Genomic DNA, 15,039 nt, shown 5'->3' on the forward strand with positions numbered 1-15,039 from the left:
TACAGGGTCCTGGTGGAAATATTAAGACACTTTTAGAACGACTGATCTCATAAGTTCTCTCAACATCTTCCCGCGGAGAGAAGCATTTCTCGGGACACTGCATCACGGAGACAAGTACAACTTTGGGACGCCGCGAGGAAGGGAATTTTGTAACGTGAGCAGCAATCATTCACAAGGATACAACACTTGGTCAATATCTGTCTGCTGGTAGCGGCAGAATAGAATATCTCAAAATAGAATGAGAGGTTTACAATAAAACATGTGGTGGTAAGTTTCCTCCTCACATGATGCCTGCATTCATATTACACTGTGTGATTATTCCTTTTCCATGACCAGCCCCCTTGGCCACTTGTTACACGGTGATCTCATTACATGAAGTAGGGCAAGCCGCTGTCCCCCACTGATTCCACGATGAAAGCCCCCCCCCCAACCCCCCCGTCTGTGAGAGGCCACACCACGGCAGTATGCCACAATTAAATGCCCATTTTCCTTTTAATTGAACGCCATCACTTTCAGAGAATCGCCCACTGTGCCGACTTGTCGCGGCGGCTGTGATGCCGCGTCTCAAGAGCAGCAGGCGGCCGAGGCTACAGATTCCCCCGTCTCACGCTCACGCGCACACACACACACACACACACACACACACACACCGTCCACATCAACAGCTTAGCTTGGCCCGCCACAGACGACACCCCACCGTTTTTCACCTAAGCATGCGCTAATAGTTGCAGCTTTATTTCTGAAGCAACTTTGTTGCTTCTGGCTGAGAGTCAAAGCCTCGTGTGTGAGATATTTGGGCCGGGATGAAGACATCAAGAGCGGGGACATTTATAAATAGTGATGTAATGGCAATACAATGGTTGACCCTCCACTGCGAGATGAACGGGCACAGCCACCTCGGTTGTTTCAGTGGAAGTGAAGCGAGAGCCTGACAAATAATCTCCTGCTACCACCTCAGACTGGAGGTGGCTGCTGCCGGCAGAAGGCAACACAACTGTATGACCTGGGTTTATTTAAGGACATTTATGATTTGTTGTGTGTCCAAGTTCAGTCTATGAACAAATGATTAAATAAATACTTGTTAGAGACTTGGTACTTTGGAGGGATATATATGGTTGTATAACATATATATATATAGGTTATACAACCGGGGTGGATGGTCGAGGGATAAAATCAAAAACTTAACCTGGTTAAATCAGTCTTCAAATTGTATTTAATGGAGTCTAATGCTCATTTTCAACTGAATAAGTACTGAAAACAAAAAAAGGATTTAAGAAATAACCAAATATGCTTTGCTTGTATTCGGTTCCTTCATTAGTTTCACAGTTATATTGCCACAATAAAGAGTTCTGCATTGAAAAAGTTATGCAGTAAGCTTCTTTTTTAAGCACGAGTCCAACATTGCAAACGAAGAGTATTTGATCCGTGCTCTTCTTTTGTTTTGCGACTTGACCATCGTTGACGACGCACTGCGGACTAGTTTTTAACATATTCTACGCATCGGTGTGGAACATCTCTTCAAGCCAAACACATAGACGTAAAAAACAAAACAAAAAATTTCTTTAAAAGAAAAATCTATGGGCTAGATTTTCCATCTGTACTCCCGAAGGTCCCTCTCTGGAGGAGAAACAACACATGCAGGAAGTGGGGTGGGATGTTCGGAAAGCATTTAGCGGATCAATATAGTCTGAGCGAGAGACGGGAAGGGAGACAGACAACCAGAGAGGGGGAGAGAGAGGTTGAGAGACACCCCGACCCCAGGGGAGAAGGGAGTCTTTTGGGAACGGCCTGTGCTTTTCAGGAGTACTGTTACACTTCTCAGTCAGTCTTGGTAAGAACATCCAACTCAGCAGCTTTTCGCACCCGTCTGTTTAACAGCGAGAGGCTTGTCGGCGTGAGGGGAGGGGGGGGGGTAAAGGTTGTGTGGGTGATGTCACTGGTGTTTCCCGGAGACCACAGACATCTTTGATCGCGGACGCTTCCTCGAGCCCCAACGAGGGCCGCTTGGACAACATTAGAATCCGTGACAGGAGACGAGCTGCTTTTCTTTAAAATGTAAATTTGGATTTCTTCATTCATTTGTCGAAACCTTTTTAATGGCTCTTTGTAAGCTGAAAAACGCCAATGTTTTAGGTTGGTCACAAAATCAGCATTTCAAGAAGTTTAAAAAAAGATGGCTTTTTGGTCCATGTAGCTTGAATCTTTAAATTATAGCAAAACTTTAAGACAACGATTTTTCTCGTGCAATTATCACTTTTTTCTGAAATTGTTGAGACCAATGAGCAGTGTTTAAAATCTCACCAGTTTGCAGCAAAAATTAATTCAATATAAAGCTTCACAAAATTGGACAAACGCTGGTTTTCCAGGGTGAATTGTTGAAATAGATTAAAATCATTGGATTGATATAAGAGATATAGGAGAGAAAAGCAATGCTACTGTACACTTAAGCTGTGAACCGATATATTTTTTAATTTAATTTTATTCTTGATATTCTTAATAGCTGTCTGTCCCTTGTTAGTTTGTTTCTGTCGGTCTTGAATCATATCTGAAGTGTAAGAATAAATCAAACGGCCAAGAAAAAAAAAAAAAATCCGTACTCACCTTCTTTCAACATGCCGACTTTAAGACACTTCATGAAGCGGCAGGCCTGGCACGACTTGCGTCTCCTTTTGGTGATCTCACATTCATTCGTGGCCGGACAGCTGTACTCAATATTCCCTGCAGGCAATTAGAAAAGCGTGGCGTCATTAATTCAGTCGCTGATTAGGAGGAGTTTTAGAATTATTGGATGGGCAGGTAGAAATCAGACACAGCAACAAAAAGGCGTGTGTGCACACGGAAACATGCGCACACCTGTCCCAAGGTGACCCAGCGTGACACTCCTGAAGGGGAGGAGGGCTCATTGGCTCATTTTGATGGGACAAAAAAAAAAAAAGCACCTTCCCCGCCCTGCAGTCCCGCCCCCACTTTGATTCTCAAATAAATGAGCTTCATTAATGCAGAGCGACCACTTTTCAGCCCATCACTCTTCACGGAAAGCATGATGGGAAAAGACGTCCTCCCTCGAGCAACGCCAGGGCCGAGCGCTCTGCGCGATGCTCCCCGGGGAAAGAAAACAGATTGACAAGGATCCCATAGCATGTGGCAAAGCTCGATGTAGTATTCATGTCAGTCTTGACGTCACTATTAAAATATTTCCCATGCAATTGAATCACTCTGGTCCCCCCACAAAAAAAAGCCAGCGATGCACGCATATCAAATCTGCTGCTGCCTTTTCTTCTCGTTAGCTTCTTCAAAAGTGGACGTGACCCCAAGAATCTAATGATAAGTGATCTTTCTCGGGTGTCCGAGTCCCCCGATTGAGGGTTTGAAAGCACGCCGCACAAGTCCAGAGACGGTGCCTTAAAAACCGTGTAGACCGTGTAGAGCAGTTCTGCCGGAGCAGAACTGCTCTACACACAAACACACACTCACATGTACACAATCCCCTGTTGGTGAAGGAGAAGGTGCCCACATTTGTCAGGATCCTGGCATGGATGATGCCAGCGGGGTCACATGCACAGCGGGGGGCCGGGGCAGCGTGCCAGCGCTGGCAGAGGCCGCTGCCGGTTTCAGGGTTAGGGTTAAGTCCTCTGCACACTGAATACAGCGTAGAGCGCAGCGCTCATGTGCAGAGGCACAGAATGTGCAACGTGTCTACACTACAAACTCATTTCATCCAACGTGTTCTCTGTACCGTCGTATTCTGCAGTTTGCGCAGTTAAAACGGTTCCCAATGAATTACTGCGACTAATTCTAAACACGGTGGGAATAATGTTTGGAAAAAGTCCATTATTAAAGTAAACATTTTATACCAGAATGGTTTGAAAAATAACCTTCGCGTGGGCCAAAGATGATGTGTGTGTGTGTGAGAGGGGGACGGCTTGCATTAAGCTTCCACAATAGTCTGAAATTGCCTCCCTCTAAAAGCTCACTGTCGGCATACCCTCTTAGTTAATCAGGTCCTCTGTCCACCTTTATTTCTCAAAGGACATTTCAGCCACTCTAATATCCTTCCTTAACCTCTCTTATTTTCCCTCTAAATTTTGATATATTATTATGCCATGCTATTATCCACGCACTCATCTCCACTCAAGCCGGACCTCTCCTTGTCCTCCTCCTTTACCGAGGCCGGGACCCCCCCTTCCTGATTACCATTCCATTAAAGCGGCTTCTCCTTTCAGCGAGTCCACCATGTCCCCCCCGTCCCTTGTCCCTTGTGCATTTTATTTGGAGGACTCCTCGGCGTGAGCTCTCCTCTCTACCCGTCCTCTGTTATTGCCCCGCTTAACACGTGGCGGCTGTGTGGCTGGAGGACTCCGGGGGCAAAGAACAACAACTCCTCTCTCGACTTTCTCCCGGTGAAATACCTGGTTCTTAATTACAGTCACCCAACGCTGATTGTTATTGACTGAAAGTCCCGCGGCTCAGGACGAACGACGGACAGATTAGGTTCATTATGGGTCTGTCCTCCACGAAGGAGAGCGCGAGGAAGAAGAGGAAGAAGAAGAGGGGGGGGAGGGGGGTCCTTGCAGGACAACACAAAGTCAAGCATCAACGCTGAGAGTCCTTTACTGTGTTGCTGGCCAGATGGAGACGCACAAAATATTTTTATTTTATACAAACGTTTTAAATGGCACATATCAATTTGTCACTCTTCAAATTCTCTCCCTCTCACTTTAATGTTGCTACATCGAGTAGCTTAAATCATGCGGAATAAAAAGTGACAAAGGTTCACAAAGAGGCTTCAGGATGGATCTTCAGAAACGCGTTCAAATGGATCAAATTTCCCTCCACCTGCTGCCCGGCTCATTGACCAAAGAGTTACAACAAATCCTTCAAAGTAAAATGAAATCCTAAATTCGGGCCTCTCCGCACATTAACTTTGTCCAAGTGATTTTTTTTGAAAAAGCAGAATCGATGCCAGATGCACCGATTCATATGAAAAGGTTATAAAATAACTAAAAGAATCACAACCCAGTGCAGATTTACAGTGTGGGCCTCACGCCTGCTGTAGACGCTCGCTCGACAAAAGCATTTAGAGACTCCCCAGGTGTGACGAGCTCGAAAGAAGAAGTGGGGAAAATACCTTGTATCGTCCTTTTGAAGAAGGCCTTGCAGGCCTCGCAGGACGCCACCCCGTAGTGGTACCCCGAGGCAACGTCGCCACACACCAGGCACAGCCTCTTGGGGATGGCATTGAGCATGTACTCGCACTTGATCGGCGAGTCGTCCGCCACCACGCCGGCGCATTCCTCGTAGCGGCGCAGGCAGGCGGCGCCCCCTCCCAGCATGCCCGGGTTGAACATTGGCGGGGAGTCCAAGGCGTGCGAGTGTCTGCCGCCGCCGTTGACGTAGCCGCCGCTGGCGTCGGAGTTGCCGCTGGGACTGTGGTGACTGCCGGTGTCGACCAGCGAGGAGGACGGGCTGGAGGGCTCGGTTTTGACGTAAGAACCACAGCTGGAGGATAAGTGCCGGTCCTGAGAGGGCATTCTGGTTAGCAACCTGCATAAACACACAACATGGGAGGGCCGAGGTCAGTTTAGGTCTCAGATTCACAGGAAAGCCAAATCAGAAGTAGAAAAGAAACAACGCGTTTCATTTGCATGGACTCGGCCATGGATCAGCTAATCTTCCAATTAATGAAAACCAGGCTTCCGAACACCATCAACGATACGCAGAAAGGGGCCTTTTCAACTCACATGCACGTAAATATACGTCCGAAAACTGCAGCATCGGGGGAAATTATCAGCACTAACAAGTTTGACAAGATGCACATAGCGGTGCTTTCCTTCCATCATCTCCTGATCGCTCTGCCCGAGATTCGTCGGCTGTGATGGAGCACGCCGCTCCGTCTGAGTTTGATAGATTGTGTTACACGCGCAACCATTTATGTGCTGGAATGCCAAGTGATCTACTACAGCGGCTTCTTTCTCCCAGGCGAAACGGTAACTAACGACCATATCAACAGATGCCCCATACATCTTGAGAACAATGCCCGCAAATTGGTCGTCTGCCAGAGGTAAATGAATGAATGAAACTTCAGAAGGCTTTTAATGGACACAGAGAGGTGTTACACTCAGCATATGGAGAATCATGGGTAATACATGACCCAATCAATAGTCCCGGTTAGTTTGCCAAAGGACGGTGCCGGGTTACGGTGGACCCGAGTGAGAGGCTGGAGAGGCTGAGGAAGAGGCCCTGACCTGGGATTAGGTTCCCTGATCCGAAATTTCATTACAAAATTTGGAAAAAAAAGGCTTATTGACAAGAGGCAACGGTTTCAGTAGCAGGATTTCCACCAAATACAGTCGGATGATCTGAAACAAAAAGGTTTATGGAGGATCGCACTGATGCAGGTCTTGCTAAAGAACGTTGGATTTTATTTGTAGTGCTTATTGTTCAACAAGAGGAAATGACCTCAATTATTTTTCCTGACCACTACCCCGTATAGTTTTATTTTATTAAGATTTAGATTCCAATACCTGAATATTCTTAATATTTAAGATAAGATAATTGAACTATTATGCCATTAACATTGAGTCTGTGGCATTAAGGTGTCTCAAAATGACGATATATTGCTTATCACAATTATTTTCCAAGTGTGTCCAAAAACACTTTTGAGATGAGCATCCTGCTATTGTTGCACAATTTTTTATTTTCAAGCCCTCTGAGTGTTGATTAAATTGCTGTCGCTTCAGAAACCTCCTCTCAAACAAAGCATGAAATGAGGCCTGGATCCCAGTCAGGGCCGCTGGCTCAGTCTGTCACAGTCTGCTCTTACACAACTTGTGCCCTACAAGCTCGGGAGTTGTAAATACTGGGTGAGAAGCCACGTTAAGCACGTCTGAAACTAACAGGAAGTTAATGGGGACCAGATTCCGTTGAACTTGTTGCCTATTTGCTGCGAAGGACCTGCCCCGTTTTTCTAATTCGGTATTGTGGTTGGTAAAGTATTTTCCCTCCGTGCACAAGTGTATTATATATAAAGCCATGAAGTCATCCGGCACAGACAACATGAAACCTCTCTTTTAACGGGTGGAGGGAGGAGGAGGAGGAGGAGGAGATAGCCTCTTACCCCCGGGCTGAGATCAGATCTATTGATCCTCTGCTTCCTTCCTGTTGCAGATGAGGCATGAAAAAATAAACCCTCCTCTTTCGGGTCCCAGACGTTCCTTATGCATATTTAATCAGTCAAGACTGTTGACATAGTGAGAGATGGAGCGATACATAACGTTAGTCTTCACTGACGAGGCCGTTGTGGTTTATAAAAGATGCACGGTGCTCGTGTTAAATATCGTCGGCAAACAGCATGAATTCATACTCGGTAGGAAGGAATATTTTCTCCCATCTGAGGGAATTGTGGAAAGCGGCGTTGCAACAGTTAATACATCACCGCAGCCAGATAGGGGGATTCCCTGTGGAATGGTACATTGTGGCATATGTAAAAAGTAGTTCACTCCCCACTTAGCACACAGCAACGCTGGGGAGATGTTTTTTGTTAAGTTTAATGGAAATTTCTAATGGGCCCCTTCAGATCTGTCGAAATGAAATAATGGCACGAACCACCAATTCCTGCAGACAGAAATAGCTGCATAGTTTCGTAATTTGGTTTCTTCTCCTTATTATAAAAAGACAGACAGTTTCTAAGCGCAGCCTGACTCTCCTCAATCCACCCCGCTCCCTTTACAACACACACACACACAAGCGCACGCATTGTGCCTAATTTCTAATGGGGTAATGTTTGCTCCACCGCGCAGAAAAATGGTACAAACGGAGCAGACGAGCAGGACTCATCGGACGGACGTGAAGGTCACCTGGCTTCAGTGCGCTGCCGTTCGCTGAGGCCCAGACGGTCCCAGAGTGGACGCCTCGGAGCGGCGGAGACACGGTGTGTCCAGCGCGCTGAATGACACTCCACCAGAGAGCTGTCCACAGTTGTTTAACAGGACCAAGACGCTGCTCAAAAGGCTGCGAGCGCCCAGATCAGTGACCCGGTTTTCTGTCGTTTTTATTTTCATTTTGGAGCCGACGTGTGATGGGTGTGAACATGTCCCGCCAGAACAGACTAAAATCTCAAATGTGTGTATGTGTGTGTGTGTGTATTTTGGCACGTCTCCTCATATTGGCAGTGTTGCAGATCCCTTGCTTCCCTGCATGGATCCTGGATCCATCCACCTCTCCTCTAAACCCTGAGTTAGATTTGCTCGACATCTGAATTTCTGCACTAGAAATGTTTTATCAGCAGTCAAAAAAGGGAAAAAAAGAAAAAGAAGCGCATTCAAAGGGATTCTCCACGGTGACCTCATGCTATCCTTAGCTCGATGAGCGCAGGGGTTAAAAATGCCATTATTTGTCTACGTATTTTCCCACTGAGGGGAAATAATGTTATGAATCCTGTGGTTAAGCTCGTAGCGAGTAACACAACGTAAATCACGGCGCTGAACACACAGTGGAACACGGCAGCGCAGAAGGACAGAGGCAAGGAGCCATGCATGAAATTAGTTCATTAATCTTTCGATGATAGAGTTTGCCCCAAACAAGGACGGCCTATCAGCTTTAAACTGAGGGCCCCTTCCCGCCTGACACACGGATCGCACCGCTAGTCCGCCGTCGGGGTCTCTGGGAAATAAATGGTCACGCGAGCGGGTGTGGGGGGGGGAACGGTGGCGTGTGCCGCCCGAGCGTTAAGTGGCAACAACATCGTGTGCGTGACATCGCGTTGGCACAAAATGAAGGTCATCAAAAAATGTGTGCGCTCTAAAAATCGAAATGCATTCACGCGCTGCTACGGATAATGTAGTCGGTTTACGGGGATTAGTCAAAGTATCTTTAAAGCACATTTAAGGTTATTTGTCACAATAAGCCCCGTTTATTAAAATCCACAATGAAGCTGTACATCTTCTTCATCGTCTTTGGCTGTCGGCTCAAATCCAAATCACACAACCTGACATATTACTTCTCAACACTTTGAGGTAATCAGTCCTATGAAAAATGTTTACCTGATTTAGTTGATTTAATTAACACTAATCAAAAGAACCCTGAAATGATTTTCAAAAAGTTTTCAAAAAAGTTGTTTCAGCGCTACATTTAAAGCGACGGTTTGTTTCGTGCTCTATGAAGGCCACGAGATCCAAGCTGGAAACCTCTGAAAAGTAAACGGCCCTTTTTTCCCACAAATGGGTTTTTGGCTGAACAACATTTTTATTTTCTTACGCATCTTTACTTCAAAGTCCCGACTCCTGAACAAGTTGGTCAGTGCTACGTTTGTACTGCATGGCAGATACACTATGTTTCTGCTTCTATCTAACAACCCCCCCCCCCCCCCCCCCCACACACACACACACACACACACACACACTCACTCTGGTACACAGTACTTCCAGCATATGGCCTCTTCAATGTCACTGCCACGAGGAGCGATTGCATAGATTTCCCACATGGATGAAGTCTCCTTACCTGGAGTATCAACCCCCATCTACATACACGTTCACCACCTCCAGGAAATTGCTCTGCCTGCAAAGTCAAACACACCCCCTAACTGCCTTTTAAAGGGGAGACAGAAGAAAGGAGGCTGTGGGGGAGAAAGAATAAACGAGCGGAGACTTAAGCCGTCATTGGGAATCAGAGGGGGACTCATGAGGGACAGTTACGATATTGATTTCATAAATAAACAGAGATGGCCATCGATCCTAATGTTATTTTGCATTTCAATTACTGCCCGGTAACATAACCTTCAAACGTCTGCTTCTCCACAGTAATAACATCCACTGATAATCACAAGCAAGTCTTGTCCGCCGCAAATTGGCTTTTCTCTCTCTTACTCAGTCTCTTTTTCTTTTTTTTTCTCCGAATGTGTAAATGACACAACTTTGCATTTGCCTAATGGTATTAGGGCCTGGGCTGAATTTCAAGTGAGACTCAAGCTGATACAGTAAGCGCTCCGGCCAATTGACACAATGCAAATTAACGTGGTGAAGAGGAATTAAGTTCACAATGTGAGACCTCGTGAAGCAACGACGAGGCCCATTCAATTAAACACGCCGGCCGGCCCACACTCCCACTCCTTCTTGTGTGTATGTGTTAATTTAATTTGATCAATAAAAAAAAAAGAAAACTCATTCTTAGAAGTCCCCTCTGCTGCTTACATACAGCCTGAGCACAAGAAAGCCACGTTGCGTTATATGATTGAGCGGTGGCTGGAAAAATGAACGCGTCCTTTTACATCCTGATGAATTCAGAGTCCTTGACAGGTTGCCTAAAGGATGCATCTGTATCCCCCCATCACGAGGGGGGTCATGACATGTAATGAAGTTATTTCTCCTCTCACGCAGTCACGCAGAGCTGGGCAGTTCCCTCGTATGCAGCAGCCGTCGCCATTAATAAACACGCCCGGGCTGAACCCTTTTTGAATTGTTTTTATCATTTGTCATCGTCCTTTTTTTTTTTTTGTCCCGACAGCCTTCGTGAATACTGACGGCCGGCGGTAAAAGAGAAGTAGTGTTTTCTCCCACAGTGACAACCAAACTGACCCACCAGCTGCGCCCTCCATCCGGCAGGAGGCTCCGTTTTTAATAATTTTGTGTGAAAAAAGCAGAATGAGAGACACTACCACAAGTTACAGAACGGTATTCGGTTTTATAAAGAACACATAGAAGCAGAAATATGATTCAAAGTGACATTTTCTCTTAAATATCAGTTTCCAAATAATCTCTGTGGCGGACAGTTATTTATCAAGATATGTATATATATCTTTTATATCAAAGAGCTTCCATTTAAAAAATCTAAGCGTTATAATTATATATATATATATAATTATAACGCTATAGCTAGAACATAGTACATATACAATATTCTGATGTAATTTAATTGATTTTCAGTCTAACATAATAATTACCACTGTTTACAAGGCCTCATTTTTAAGATACAATATTAATAAGCTTTTTAATCTCTTGATAAAGGTGAATTATGCAGTCATGTTAAGAAAAAGAGACATTCGTTCAAATATATATGCCACCATAACCGATGTAAACGTTGGCCACGTGTATGTCCAGTGTGATAAATACAGATGCAAAGAATAATGTGTTTCTCTTAACAGACACCGTCAGGTGTTTGCATGATATGGCACCGCTAAAATTAGATCCCAGGTCAGTGTGCGAGCCTTTGGTCTCATCCGCACATGTATATGCGCGCGCACATATCCGCTTGTGCATTCATGTCGGTGTGTTTGTGAAGGGCACCTACAGCGAGCAGCAGGTAGAACCCGATAGAAATGGATGCAAATTTATTTGAGCGAACTGAATACCAACGAGATTTAAACTGTAGATGAATTGTGGTTAAACTAAACTTTAATCACAATGACACATTGAGGCTGACCGTTTGAACAACAATTACTTTAACATTTAAGGAATAAGAAAATAATTGTTTTTTGTTCCTTAGTGACGATATACAAAATACAATTCTACATGAAAAGAGGTTTTAACTACGGAAAAAAACAGTATATTATATATTGACTAAACTAAAAAGTTTGATGTTTGACGTTTTTTTTTTTTTTTTACCTAAAAGCCAGAACTTTGAAGTGAAAGAAGTATTTAAATTGATGCACAAAGTAACATCTCTGAACAAAAATGACTTTTAATCTATACAGATTCCGTATATGCATATTTAAATATTTAAATATTTTTATAATGTGACAACTGACGAGCTATAATATTAGTTTGCAGAGGAGACAGTTGGACACATCAGTCTTGGGAGCGCTCACCTCTGGCCAGAAGGTTGGTCGTCAGTCCTCAAGTGATTATTAATAGCCCGCCCAGAAGTCTGACCTTACACAGCTTTATGTGACACTAAAAGCACAGATTTACTGTATGAAGACACACGAGCAACTACAATCACATGCAGTATGCAAGTAAAGATGCTGTATAATACATATTTTAGTTTTTTATTAGTATAAACTGCCAGGTCCAACAGTTTATAGTGATAGCAGGCGGTTTCGTTTAAAAGCTCTATTATGATTGGCTCTCCTCAAATAAATTAAAATGCACATAGTAAATTAATCTAACCCCTTGGAACATGAACATGCATGCGCGTCCTTAAACAGAAAAGGCTTCAGAGTCGCCAAATCACACTTTTTGTTTGCCTTCATAAATGGAACTTAAACAACAAAACAAAAGGGTGCAAAAACAAACACACACACACACACACACACACACACACACACGTCACGGGGTCACTTTAGGTTTATATCATTACATTGTCCCTTTCCTTCAAATTCAACTTAAACAATTTTAACATAAAAACAAAAAAGTAACTTTTAATTGAATGGAAGTCAACTACGTTCAGTTTTATAGATTCTGGAAATTGATGATTGTGCAAGAAATGAGAGCTCAGGGGTTGTGTGTGTGTATGTGTGTCTTTTTTTTTTTTTTTTTTTAAATGCGCTGCAATCTGCAAAGGAATTACAATATCGAATGTCAAGGCTTATAGACAATACTGGAAACTGATATATTTAAAAACAGGAAAGCCGGATCGGTTACTCTTATGTGAGGTATCAAAACAACGGATACATTCTCAAAACAAAGGTGGTTGAGCATTACACTCACAAAAGTGTTTTCGCTGATGAATTACTGTCATGAGTGATTGTAGTGGTTCAATTAAATGTATGGACTTTATACAATGCACCTTAGCTGAAGAACCCATGAAGCAGTTTGAATTGTCAATATTGTGACTCTTTATATTTTACTCTATTTTTCCCTTGAGTGTTATTGTGGGTGCCATTGAACATCTAAAATACAGTAAAAATGAATGTAAAAATCAACGAGATGCACATTGAAAATGTAAATATTATCACTTTATAATAACAGTCACCAACGCTTTTGATAAATCTGTCATTTTTGAATGCAAAACTGTTTAATAATGTACATTGCTAGTCAAACACAGACATGCCATTTGACATTTGTCACTTTTGTGAGTGTTTGCATGACAGAACATCTCATTTGTAGAGAGTTGTGTAGAGTTTGAATTATCCGTAATCGCAGCCCTATAGAAAGTGCTAAGCAGGTTGAATCTCTCCAATCCCATCTACAGATTAACATTAAGAGGATTCCAGTAAAGGGCTCCTGTCCAGTCATATTTGGTCAAGATGAGGGCGTCTTTCCAGGCATGCAAGGAGTGAAGAGAGGCACAAAAAGGCAGGTGCTCCATCTGAGATATGGGAGTTTCTTTGACTACTAAAACTCAAACAAGCTGCACGTACAACCTGAATGCAAAATGACTTTAATCTTATTTGAACATAATGCACTGCATAGCCTCTAAGATAATCTGCCACTTTGGAGCTGATCAATCCCGGGGCCTATAAATCTTAAAATCTACCAACAACAGAAAAAGTGATCGGCGCTTTAACGGAACAAAAACGGGCAGTTATCTGCCCCCTCGAACGTGTTCTCCCCTCAAGAACTCAAGACCGGGCAACCGCGCAGTCACACGGGTCCTCTTTCCCCGGGACGCCGGCGGCTGCCAGAGGACGTCGGCCCGGATGCGGCCCGCGTTAATCTGCGTCTGGCCGTCCCCCTCTCCCTCCCCCCGTTATTGAGTGGTTAAACCCCCGGATCCTGATGCAGAGACAGCTGTGGGGGCAACTGTCCCACCCGGACTCCCCGCGGGCTTCGCTTACCGCAGCCTCACCGACACGCTGCTGAGCGCTGCTGTCCCGTGCGCGGGGAGCAGAGGTGAAGCGAGGACCTCCATGGCTTTTTACAGTTTACATTAAAACACAATTTTTTTTTCCAAATGTCCCAAGTTAATGAAATCACCTCGGCTGAGTTTAAAGAAAGAAAGAAGATACACAGAGAAGAGAAAAAAGATGCACCTACTGGTTGTGGTAGCAGAGCGGGTCGGGGATGCACAGCTCGGAAACATCCATCAGTCCAGGTTAAGCATTCCAGGTGTTGCAACAAAAAAAAACAAAAAAAACAACTGACAAACAAACAGCTGGAGGCGGAGATCAGTTCCTAAACCTCCACATATCTTGATGAAATGTTGGTCAGGTGTTCCTGGGTGTTGCCTCCCCTCCCTTCCCCGTTCAACACACACACATACGCACAAGATAAAATAAAAAAACAAAAAAACGCCTTCCGCCTCGGCCCGACAAACTCCAGTCTGCACAGGTGCTGCGCACTGAGGCTCAGCAGGGTGCGTGGAGAGACGGACAGTGGTTTTGATGCACAGAGAGAGCGAGAGACCGAGAGAGAGAGAGGAGGAGGAAAACCTGAAGTGCAGGAGAAGAGAGGAAACAGGGAGCAAGTGTGCAGGACAGGAGAAAGAGTGATGGATGGAGAACGAGACGAGACGCAGATGGGTGGAGAGCAGCAGCGGTGAGAGCAAACTCGAGTCTGAGCAAGCCGGTGAGGGGGGATTGGGTCTCCATTGAAGTCACGGGGGCTCTTTAAGAGCCGGGGGGGGGGGGGGGGTCCGGTGCGGCTTGGAGATGCTGCCATTGGTCGGTTTTGGAGGAAGGCTGTTCTGTGAGCCACCAATGGGGGCGAGGGATTAACCGGGGTGGGACGGGCTAATCAACGGCCAGTCGGGGTCGAGTCATTCACAAGGGAGCGCTGCAAAACAAGGGACACAGGCAGACCCCACCCCCCACCATACATATATATATGTACATAGATACATGCATACTATACTGTATACATGCATTTATCTATCAATAAACATAGGGAGATGTATGAGGGGTTGTTTACATGCACAAGCAAACTGAAGTGGGCTGTAGTCATTTACAAGCAGCACCAGTAGCGTTGAGGTGATTTGAACAGGCTTGTTTATTGTGCTTTTAAAAAAAGGCTCAGTTCCAGCTTTATAGAGCTAAACTGTTCTCTTGACTCTTTCATCCCCTCCACTGCGGATCACCACCGAGGGCTTTTCCACGGCGTGCCCGTCCTTTGAAGTGAGGGGCAGCTGCTTCCCACAGCATTTCGCCGCACCACGCCGGAGAGCCGG

The 15,039-nt window shown here is 44.9% G+C and overlaps 1 protein-coding gene across 1 annotated transcript in view; it reads right to left on the reverse strand.

Annotated features, from left to right (window-relative positions):
• The window catches only part of LOC120808356 (steroid hormone receptor ERR2), a 35,660-nt gene extending 20,969 nt beyond the window's left edge, over positions 1-14,691 (reverse strand). Inside the window, exons 1-3 of the mRNA XM_040161236.2 lie at positions 13,911-14,691; positions 5,129-5,544; positions 2,602-2,718 (exon numbers count right to left, since the gene is read on the reverse strand). Coding sequence (XP_040017170.1) covers positions 2,602-2,718; positions 5,129-5,544; positions 13,911-13,960 — 583 coding nt within the window. The 5' untranslated portion in view covers positions 13,961-14,691. The remainder of the gene's footprint in view (positions 1-2,601; positions 2,719-5,128; positions 5,545-13,910) is intronic.
• Between the last annotated feature and the right edge of the window lie 348 nt (positions 14,692-15,039).

Source organism: Gasterosteus aculeatus, chromosome 18 (assembly GCF_964276395.1).
Source record: "Gasterosteus aculeatus chromosome 18, fGasAcu3.hap1.1, whole genome shotgun sequence".
Lineage (NCBI taxonomy): Eukaryota > Metazoa > Chordata > Actinopteri > Perciformes > Gasterosteidae > Gasterosteus > Gasterosteus aculeatus.